We start from the raw sequence: 11,922 nt of genomic DNA on the forward strand, positions 1-11,922 counted from the left end.
TGTGTAAGACGGTCTGACCATGTGCTCCATTTTCAGTTTTACTCCAAATCTAATAATTAACCCATTTGAGCAGTAAGTACACAGTCGAGCCACATAATTCTGACCACCAGCTAATATCCAGAGTAACCGCTGTGTGCAGCCCGGACAGCAGGTAGACGGAAGTGACTCAGTAAGGTCCTGGTAGGTGGTCACAGGTATCTGGAGCCATGCTGACTGCAGTCCGTCCCACAGCTGCTGAAGGGTTCGTGGCGGAGGATCCGTAGAGCGAACACGACAATGGAGGTGTTCCCACAGATGCTCAATTGGGTTCACGTCTGAGGAATTAGGGGGCCAGAGTGGTACTTGGAAGTCTTGGTCAGACTTTTCTAGCTGTGTTGCATGTTGAATAGTCTGCTTTAAGATTCATCCGTCTCAGGGAAAACAATCGGCATATATGGGTGTACGTGATCTGCAAGGATGGATTCGGTTGAGACTGCCTTCCACATGGATGAGTGGCCCAGAGAATGCCACGAAAACATTCCTCAGACCATAACGCTGCCACCACCATCTTGTGTTCTTCCAGCAATGGTTGCAGGGTGCTTGTTCTCTGATTTTCCTCGCCCTACACGCCAATGCCTACCTGTGCAATGAAGCAGAAAACGGGACTCATTGGAGAAGACAACTATTTGGTCCAATTCCGATACTGCTGCGAGAATTGAAGACTTTTCTGCCGAAGCATCTTCATTATCAGAGATGCAGTGACCGTCCGTCTACTTCGGAGCCCCATAATCAGTAGGAACTGTTGTTTTAGGTACACGTCTGGTAGCCTCCTGGTTCATTTTGGTGCTGAGCTGCTCCACTGTAGCCTATTGGTCTGCCCTCAAGCACCTTCATAACCAACATTTGCCACTCACATCATTGGTACATGGTGCTTTGCAGTTCCCACGTTGCTTATTCACAATGGAGCCATTTGTCTGCTCACCATACACTTTCACCACAGCAGCCCGAGAACAGTTCGAAAACTGTGCAGGTTCAGAAATACTGCCACCCTTGGCCTGAAAGCCAGTAATCGTCCCTTCTTGCAACTCTGATAAATCTCCCTGTTTACCCATGACAATGATGGATGTCTGCAGACGACCTATCACACACCTTATATACCCAGCAAGCAGCTCGCCACACGTGACTTCCTTCATGAGCTGCGCGCTGCTGATGTCGAAGTAGGAAATGGTCATAATAATATGACTGGACCATGTATGTGTATACGCATAGATGTAGCAGTGCTGGGTTCAACCTGATGCAAGAGTCATGTTCATTCAGCTAAGGCTACATTCACACGACCGTATGTGTTTTGCGGTCCGCAAAAAAAAGGGATGACATTCCATATGGCATCGTTTTTTTTTGCGGATCCATTGTAATAATGCCTATCCTTGTCTGCAAACTAGAAAAAAATAGGACATGCACTATTTTTTTTGCGGGGCTACAGAACAAACATACCGATGCGGACAGTACACAGTGTGCTGTCCGCGTTTTTTGCGGACCCATTGAAATGAATGGGTCCGCATCCTATCCGCAAAAAAAACAGAAAGGACATGGAAACAAACAACGTTTGTGTGCATGTAGCCTAAGGGTACTTTCACACTAGCGTTATTCTTTTCCGGTATTGAAATCCGGTAAATTCTTCAGTTTTGTCCCAATACATTCTGAATGGAAAGCAATCTGTTCAGTATGCATCAGGATGTCTTCCGTTCCGTCCCTTGTACAGATTTTTTCAGTCCCAAATTCCGGAACACTACCGCACATGTCTGCATTAATTTCCTCTGAAATGTATTAATGCCTGATCCGGTACCAAGTGTTCCAGAAATTGCCGGATCCGGTTTTCCGGTCAGCGCATGCGCAGTTCTTTCTAGCATTGAAAAAATTAAATACAGGATCTGTTATTCCAGAAAGACGGATCCAGTATTTCAATGAATAAGTCTAACGGATCCGTAAAGATATAGATAAAGCATACAGATTTCCGGAACTGCCTGACGGACTCTAACAACGCTAGTGTAAAAGTACCCTAACTTTACTGCATTATTTTTTAACGCTAAAAGACTAAAAACAGGAAGAGAACAGAATCAGCTCTGCTACATCTGTTTTTATTTCCTATAAGTCTACATTTACACGGTCAGGTTTCTTAATGCACTTTGGGAAGCCAAAACCAAGAGTGAATTCAAAAAAAGGGGACGTCGTATCCGTCCTTGATACTTTCGTTTTATGATCGAGTCCTGATTTTGACTTCCAAAACTGCGCGCAGAAACCTGACCGTGTGACCGTACCCTTACAAAATCAGTTTGGCAACCTTATGCCTGTTCTGTTGTTAGTTCCCACGCATGTTTATGGTGGGGTCTGTTTGCTCCGGGGAGTGGTCTCTGGGGGGGCATTAAGATTTATTTGCATGACAAAGACATGTTGTTGTCTGACTGTAATGAGCTGATTAGTGTAGTGCAGATAGAGCTGGACTGGTCTGCAGATAATGGGAGTGATACTCTGTTAATCTGCACAGTAGTATTTTGCAATAATGTAAGTTTGTAATTGATTTGGGGAATGAAATGGACACATTTTTTGCAAACAATCCAATCAGGCTGAAATTTGAGATTTGTGCAGCGGTGACTTGTGGCAATGAGGAGGATTTGCTGAAGGGAGATTTACAACAACGTATCGCCCAATCCATGCTGCTCTTACCCAAGCAAGGGCGGCGGATATCTCATAGGGAATCTAAACCTTCGCAGAAAACACGAAGGGGTAGGAGCACTGCTCAGAGCACTCTGCACATTCAGCTTTCATCAGGCTCTGCTCTGTGGAGTATGGATTCAGCATTGGACTGGCCCACCAGAGTACCAGAGGATCCTCCTGTGGGCCCAGGCACTTATACCATTGTGGGCCCCAAAGGTCCAGGAGAAAGAAAAAAAAACATTTGGAGCTGCCTTTGGAGACAATAAATTGGCACTCGGGTGTATTTCTTTGAATAAAAGCCTATTTGACTTTATTGATGACACATAGAATAATTTCCTCTAGTGGACCCAAGGAACTCCAGTCCGACCCTGTTTGGATTCATGGATATCAGTGGGGGATAAGGATCAGGCATGTTGGATTCCAACTGCCCAATCCTTTTAAGGTGTCTGGCAGCGGCTTTCTCTCCTCTCCCTATTCACTTCACTACTATTCATGTTCAGCCAAGCACGTATATGTATGGGAGGATCGGGAAAGATAGCTGTCGGTGGAACGAGTGTTTGACCAACCGTTATCTCATGCTGATGGAGAGCTTTATGGTCAGCCAAACGACAGGTATTGCAGGTGTATTGTAATAGTCAAATGCAATGAAGGTCCACCTGGGTGTTACCAGTTAAGGGGGGGGGGGGGGTCCTGCACAGTCTAATATCCAATCACTGCTAACAGTGTCAGACTGTGCAGGGACACCCCTCCAACTGGCACTACCCAGATAGAATTTTATTGCACACTTTAAGGTTCTAGTAGGAATAATAGAGGGATGAAACAACATAGAGGTATATGAAAAGATGCTCCAGTATTGTGATTACATGGGGAATGCAGGTGGTTACTAAGACCTGTCAGGAGAGGGGATAAGTCAGCTTTAATAGATGGAATTCACTGTTCGGGGGCCTCATCTGGTAGTCAGAGCAGAAGGTGACGGCCAATAGCATCTCTGTTCTGGAGGACCTGGCATGTCCAAGCATTCAGCTTCCCATTAGATCATATATGATTGCTGACATTGACTATGATCAACCTATCATCCCTTCTACCAAAAAGGGATTTACTTTTAACTCATTGAACCCATCATCTCCCAGCTCCTACGTACATAGCAATATCTTATCCAGTGTAAACAGTGGGATATTACATCCAGTCATTATCTGACAGGCATAAAAATGTATAAGATCCTGTCACCTGCATTGTGATCCCATTGTATGCAGTGATTGGATCAAAGAACCCCATTGGAGGTCACAGCACTCAGTGATGTATTCGATGGATTTTGCAATGACGAGAAAAAAAATCTGAACTGCCCGGACCCCTCCTTCCCCTTCCAATTTGTGTAGCTTCCTTTACAAATCAATCCCTAAGGGTACTTTCGCACTAGCGGCAGGGCGGATCCGACAGGCAGTTCACCCTGTCGGATCCGTCCTGTAGCTATTTCACCGTGCCGCCAGACTGCCGGTCCGTCCCCATTGACTATAATGGGGACGGGAGCGGAGCTCCGGCGCAGCACGGCAAAAGGCCGCCAGACTAAAAGTACTGCATGTCCGACTTTTTAGTGAAACTCAGAATTAGGCCTATTGCACACGACCGTATGGCTTTTTCAGTGTTTTGCAGTCCGTTTTTCATGGATCCGTTGTTCCGTTTTTTGTTTCCGTTGTGTTTCCGTTTCTGTTCCGTTTTTCCGTATGGCATATTTAGTATACAGTAATTACATAGATAAAATTGGGCTGGGCATAACATTTTCAATAGATGGTTCAGGAAAAAACGGAACGGAAACGGAAGACATACGGATGCATTTCCGTATGTGTTCCGTTTTTTTTGCGGATCCATTGACTTGAATGGAGCCACGGACTGTGATTTGCGGGCAATAATAGGACATGTTCTATGTTAAAACGGAACGGAAAAACGGAAATACGGAAACGGAATGCATACGGAGTACATTCCGTTTTTTTTGCGGAACCATTGAAATGAATGGTTCCGTATACGGACCGTATACGGAACGCAAAAAACGGCCAGTAAACTGGAAAAAAAAACGGCCGTGTGCAATAGGCCTTAAAGGGGTATTCCGACTATAGACATTTATAGTGTAATACATGGACAGAGCTTATCAACCTCAGACACTCTAGCTGTTGTGAAACTACTACTCTCATCATGCTGTGTACACTTCTATGGCATGTCTGAGAATAGCCAAGCAAGTATGTGGGAGTTAGGGTTTCACAAGTGCTGGAGTGTGGGTGATTGTCGAGCTCTGGCCTAGGATATGACTATAAATGACTGATAGGTGGTGGTCTCATCACTGGAACCCTCAAAATTTAGGAGGACCTAGGAGAAAGTCATGTGTGATAAGCTAAATTATAGTCTACAAGGGAGACTCTAGGGATAAACCCGCTATGGTGGGCATGGGGGCATAGAAGGTGGATTCGAACTGATTATTCATTTCATCCCTTCTATGAAATGATATATGAAGACCGAGCATGCATGATATTTGGGATTATAATGCACTAGTTAATAACCAGTGTGTACTGGGGCTTGTAGTCACAGACGTGTGCCTCATGTTGCATACCTAAGATGAGTATTACTAAGAAAGTGAAGAATGACTCAGATTATGGAAATTCTTTTGAAGAGCCATGAACTGGATTCACTTTTGCTTTAATAGATTATAAGTGCATTTATGACATAGAACAATGGAAAATGCAACATTTCAAATAAAAACGGAAATATTAAATAAGTACCTGATACAGGCCAGCGCCTCTCACCATGAGAGTGGTAATCCACGTTACAAAATTTAACCCACACCTTTCATGCTAACCCTCTTCATATATCTAAGCAGGATTTCCCTTCTAACCATGCAGGACAGTGGGGCGACCTCAAGCCAGGGGTCTACACTAGGTTACTGACCACCATACCAGCTGTCAAACCCATGACCTAAAGCTGGACACCAAAGAAACACCCAGAATGGACACGTGAAGGCATCTTATCAAAATGCAATATCCCACCTGGAATCATTATATGAAAAGTAATTATTAATAAAAATATATTATGATTTCACAGTCTCTAAGTCTGGTGGCTGAGATCACCACAGAGGCGGATGCCACCCTGCCAGGTAATACAGGTATGGGTAGTAGTGGTAGTTCTTATAGAGGCTCATGAGAGAGGTCCTGCTTAGTTCTCCATCCCGGCATAGCACAGGAAGAGAAGAAGTCTTATCCAGATCTTCCAGGTCAGTGGCCAGCTGCTTTCTCTTGGTTTTATATCGACGATTCTGGAACCAGATCTTCACCTGGGTCTCAGTCAGCTTCAGGCTCTTGGCCAGCTGGGCTCTTTCCGGAGCAGAGAGATATTTCTGGCTGGAGAACTTTCTCTCTAACTCTATGACTTGGGAATGGGAGAAGGCGGCCCGTGACCTCTTTGGAGGTTGTTTGGATGTTTTATCCTCTCCCTTGGAAGGTTGTCGAGTAGTCGCAAGATCCAGCTGCTCAACCTCGAGATCATCTATAGAGAAATAGGTAGAAAATGAGTAAATAAACTACAAAGTAAAAGTCTACAGTGTGACTTCAGAGTTAGCATTGTTTTATCAGTGTCCACAATGTAAATCTGTAACATCTGTCTCCTTATGTGACAGAGGAACATACCAGGACCTGGAAGCGACTGCTACCTCTGCCCCTCCATACCCCACTGCTACATCCCTTATTGTCCAGGAGCTATACCGTAGCTAAATGTAAGATCCATCCTTGAACACATATTTTGCTACCGTCTCAATGCCCTGACATAGACTGTAGCATTGCTCCACATGAGGGCAAATCCTTCAGTAATAATCAAGTAATACTTTGAATCACGTTCAATACATTTTTATGAACTATTAGGTCAGTACATTACTCGGTTGGAAGGTGAGTAGAAATGGAAGGCAAGACTATGTAAAGATGACCAAGGACATTAGATATTTGTATATGCAGATCCCGATGATCTGTCTAGGGGCAACATTAAATAAATGAGAAGTACCACAAAAATGGGCAAATTTGCCGAACATCTAGTTTATCCAAATTTCTGTTGGGTTTTTGATCTTTTAGGACCTGCATTTGCCTGGCTTCTCCTACCACCGTACATCAGTTAAAGATCCCCACAGATTCCCATATTTTGGACAATATGACTAGTAAGGAACAGCAATCTTCTGTGATTCTAACCCATCAACCAGAACATCCAACGCTTCTAGGAATGTCCAATGTTTAACAGTAGAAGTTCATCAGGTCATGTTTTTTTGTGAACATTTTCCCTGACATCTTAAATATATAATATCAAATATAATTCCAAACACACAAGTCCTATGTAAAGACAACGCCAGCCATGTGTCGGAGTATGTCTGTGTGTGGTAGGGCTGGGGTGATCACATCCACTGGTGAATTAGCAACGACCCTTCTGTCCTGTTCAGGTTCATTTAACCTGTAAAAACAGAAGCAGACCTCTGCCTGGTGGGAAACACATGGCGGGCGGTGGGTGTCAGCACCGTGTATGCAGGATAGGGGCAGCCATGTGTGTCATACCAGACAGTGGAGTAACACAGTAGCTGCTATGTCACTGTCAGGGTATCTACAGGGTGGTGTGCTGCACTGCGGACTATTGCCTAGTGGCACTACCCTTGTGTAACTGGCTATGGAATGTTGCGTTGGCAGCGTAGAACTACAAGTCCCAGCATATACAATTAATAAACACAGAAAGATTCATACCTGTCCTTAGACGAGTCTCCAGTGAGTAATGGGCTTTAGTTCTGTCATCCTCTGAGGTCTCTGTCTTAGGGGTGATGTCCACTGAGGATTCCTTCTCCTGGTCTTCAGGCTGGACTTCCAATTGTCTGTCTTTGCCTTTGCAGCCCAGATCTGAGAGGATGTCCTGGATGAGGAAGGAGGTAAGAGGTCGGGTGGAGAGAGACATGTCTCCTGAAGGTGACAGTGACATCCAGCCTGCTGCGAGGATTATACAGAAGAATATAGTGTCCTCAGATTACTGCATCCCAGATACAAAGCTGGAGATCCTCTTCTTACTCTGCTCCTAACTTCTCTCTATATATTCCTGCTGTGCCCATCTCCTGCACTCTCATTGGCCGAGCTCACACCCCTGGGTAACTTCTCATTGGCTGAGCTCGCCCCCCTCCTGAGCTCACACCCCTCTTCTCCCAGTGAGTAGAGCAGACAGGTAAATCAGCTCCTGTGTCACAGCCTGCTGCCATCCTAGTGCCCCGCCAGGACCTGCCATATGACACGGTGTGCCCCCAGGATTGGCATGCAGGGGACGATGGGCAGAGCTGCAGTATAATAGCATGATTGTATCTGATCTGATCATATCACTGGGCACTAATTATCGGCCATTATCTCCCAGTAGCTATTGTGTCAGTAATCCTTCTGTCATTTACTATGTTGATTCCTTAAAACACCAGTATAATCCCAGGAGCCTTCATCTGATAGAGAAGGAAGCAGCTGCAATAGACGGAGTAATGGGATTTCCACTCTTTCCCCAGATTATCGGCCGCTAATTGGCCAACTTCTTCCTTGCAAATGACTGGCAGACAATCTGTCTCAGTTTGGATTTTCATGGCCCTCACAGCCTGAACGTAATGGTACGATCCAGTTCATGGTATGATCCACCAACGCGCAATAGATTGGACATGAGAACGGGGACGTTTGCTTTTTCCATTTTGTGAATCTTTGCAGTTATCAAGGTCAAAGATTATTCGCCCAGCCAATTTAAAGTTCACTTCTGTAACACTAAGGGCTCATGCACATGACTGTATGGCTTTTTCAGTGTTTTGCGGGCTGTTTTTAACGGATCTGTTTTTCCATTTATTGTTTCAGTAGTGTTTCCGGTTCAGTACCGTTTTTCAGTTTCGTTTTTCCGTATGGCATATACAGTATACAGTGATTACATAGGAAAGATTGGGCTGGGCATAACATTTTCAATAGATGGTTCCGCAAAAACAGAACGGATACGGAAGACATACGGAGTACATTCTGTACGTGTTTTTTTTTTTTTTTTGCGGACCCATTGACTTGACTGGAGCCACGGAACGTGATTTGGGGGCAATAATGGGACATGTTCTATCTTTCAACGGAACGGAAATACGAAACGGAATGCACACGGAGACACTTAATTTTTTTTCTGACCCATTAAAATGAATGGTTCAGTATAAGTAACGCATATTGAACAAAAAAAACGGCCAGTATACTGAAATCTAAAAACGCTCGCGTGCATGAGCCCTTATACTGAACCATTCATTTTAATGGGTCAGCAAAAATAACTGAAGTGTCTCCATGTGCATTCCGTTTCCGTTTTCTGATAGAACATGTCCTATTATTGCCCGCAAATCACTTTCCGTGGCTCTATTCAAGTCAATGGGTCCACACCAAAAAACGGAACACGTACAGAATATACTCCTTTTGTCTTCCGTATCAGTTCAGTTTTTGCGGAACCATCTATTGGAAATTTTATGCCTAGCCCAATTTTTTCTATGTAATTATTGTATACTGTATATGCCATACGGAAAAACAGAACAGAAAAACGGAATGGAACCACTACGGAAACAAAAAACGGTAAAACAGATTCGTTAAAAACGGCCTGCAAAACACTGAAAAAGCCATACAGTCGTGTGCATGAGCCCTAAGTAACGCATATTGATCTAAAAAAACGGGCAGTATACTGAACGCAAAAAACATTTGTGCGCATGAGCCCTAAGGGATCATGCCCGCGAACGCGTGCAGACCGTGCCCGTATTGCAGACTGCAAACAGCAGGTTTACAATATACAGGCACCAGCCGTGTACGCTCTGTATCATGGATGCGAACCATTGACTTGAATGGGTCCATAATTCGCAAGATACCGAGCGGAAGCCCAAGAAAGCGCTGTAGATTTCAGTCTGAGCCTAAAAAAAATAGAACATGTGCAGACTGAATCTTGCGGATCAAGTAAATTGATCCGCATCCGCAAACGGCGGGCACATAGCCGATGTCCGTGCATTGCGGACCGCTATTTTCAGTCCACGGCACAGGCATGAGGTACACAGGTACGTGTGCACGAGCCCTAAGGGTGCGTTCACAGGACCGTATTTTCAGTCGGTGACCGATCCACATTTTTTTGCAGAGCACATGTGGATCCATTAATTTCTATGGCGACGCCAAAAAAAAGCGGACGGCACACCGATGCCATCCATTGCAAATTATAAAACGTTTCCTATTCTTGTCCGTCGTTTTGCAGACAGGAATAGGAATTTTTTTCAAGGGGCCTGCAAAATGGGCGGGATGCACATGGACGAAAAAACGGATACGGTCATGTGAATGACCCCTAATTTAGTAGAATTGGATGGTTTGAAATCCAACTTTTCCCCCTAAAGCCAGCCAGACATGTAAGTATTGGTCAGAAGGTGGTCGTCAGATCATTCATATGAGGCATCAAATCATAGATGTGCCAGACTAAACTGGCAGATCAAAGACTTACTGTAAAAAAGCGTACATAAAATATGTGCGTTTCCAGAAATTACTCCTTCCTGGAGACCCACACATTGGTCAGGAGACAGACCCACAGCGCTGCATTTATTCTGTCACTGTTCCCACACGACTTCTCTTTGATATAGGAAATAGATGTAAACAGTCACCAAGAGACAGACAAGCATATCTGTGACCTGGTGTAGGCCGAGCTCCGAGCTGATGTATTGTACAATCCACAGTATGTAGAGCAATTGGTGACGGTGTTGATAATGATGGGTTTTGCCTAAGCTGATATTCCACTTCTCAGAAGAAAGACTATGGGGTCATTTATCAAACTGGCGTAAAGTAGAACTGGCTTAGTTGCCCATAGCAACCAATCAGATTCCTCCTTTCATTTCTCACAGCTCCTTTGGAAAATGAAAGGTGGAATCTGATTGGTTGCTATGGGCAACTAAGCCAGTTCTACTTTACACCAGTTTGATACAGCTCTCCCTAGGTTCGTAGCGATGTTCACTCACTGGCAGCAAATAAATGTACAGAATGAGGCTTCTTTCACATAAAAATGTGTTTTATATTTCACCACTGACTTTCAGCAAACATCTGTCCACAGTATTTATGGAAGAAAAACCAGGAGAAAAAGGCACAAAAAAGTGTTTTTCCTAAAAGACAGGGACCAGAAGGGATCCAGAGTGATTCATCATAAAAGCATAGTCCTTTAACGTCCTTTATTGTTGGCTATTCTTAATTCTGCTCAGCTCCTCCTATGGGTGCACTTAACCACTTCAGCCCCGCTAGGTGAAACCCCCTTCATGACCAGGCCACTTTTTACACTTCGGCACTACACTACTTTCACCGTTTATCGCTCGGTCATGCAACTTACCACCCAAATGAATTTTACCTCCTTTTCTTCTCACTAATAGAGCTTTCATTTGGTGGTATTTTATTGCTGCTGACATTTTTTTTTTTTTTGTTATTAATCAAAATGTAACGATTTTTTTTGCAAAAAAATGACATTTTTCACTTTCAGCTGTGAAATTTTGCAAAAAAAACGACATCCATATATAAATTTTTCGCTAAATTTATAGTTCTACATGTCTTTGATAAAAAAAAAATGTTTGGGCAAAAAAAAAAAATGATTTGGGTAAAAGTTATAGCATTTACAAACTATGGTACAAAAATGTGAATTTCCGCTTTTTGAAACGGCTCTGATTTTCTGAGCACCTGTCATGTTTCCTGAGGTTCTACAATGCCCAAACAGTAGAAAAACCCCACAAATGACCCCATTTCGGAAAGTAGACACCCTAAGGTATTCGCTGATGGGCATAGTGAGTTCATAGAACTTTTTATTTTTTGTCACAAGTTAGCGGAAAATGATGATGATTTTTATTTTTTTATTTTTCCTTACAAAGTCTCATATTCCACTATCTTGCGACAAAAAATAAAAAATTCTAGGAACTCACCATGCCCCTCACAGAATACCTTGGGGTGTCTTCTTTCCAAAATGGGGTCACTTGTGGGGTAGTTATACTGCCCTGGCAATTTAGGGGCCCAAATGTGTGAGAAGAACTTTGCAATCAAAATGTGTAAGAAATGACCGGTGAAATCCGAAAGGTGCACTTTGGAATATGCGCCCCTTTGCCCACCTTGGCAGCAAAAAAGTGTGACACATGTGGTATCGCCGTACTCAGGAGAAGTTGGGGAATGTGTTTTGGGGTGTCATTTT

At 43.8% G+C, this 11,922-nt stretch overlaps 1 protein-coding gene across 1 annotated transcript; it reads right to left on the reverse strand.

The window, feature by feature from the left end:
- Positions 1-5,479: 5,479 nt before the first annotated feature.
- Positions 5,480-7,656, reverse strand: NKX3-1 (NK3 homeobox 1). The gene is made up of 2 exons (XM_044277006.1): positions 7,452-7,656; positions 5,480-6,222 (listed from the first exon to the last, which is right to left on the reverse strand). Exons 1-2 carry the CDS (start codon positions 7,654-7,656, stop codon positions 5,804-5,806), a joined length of 624 nt encoding a protein of 207 aa, XP_044132941.1. The 3' UTR covers positions 5,480-5,803.
- Between the last annotated feature and the right edge of the window lie 4,266 nt (positions 7,657-11,922).

Source organism: Bufo gargarizans, chromosome 2 (assembly GCF_014858855.1).
Source record: "Bufo gargarizans isolate SCDJY-AF-19 chromosome 2, ASM1485885v1, whole genome shotgun sequence".
Taxonomy (NCBI): Eukaryota; Metazoa; Chordata; class Amphibia; order Anura; family Bufonidae; genus Bufo; species Bufo gargarizans.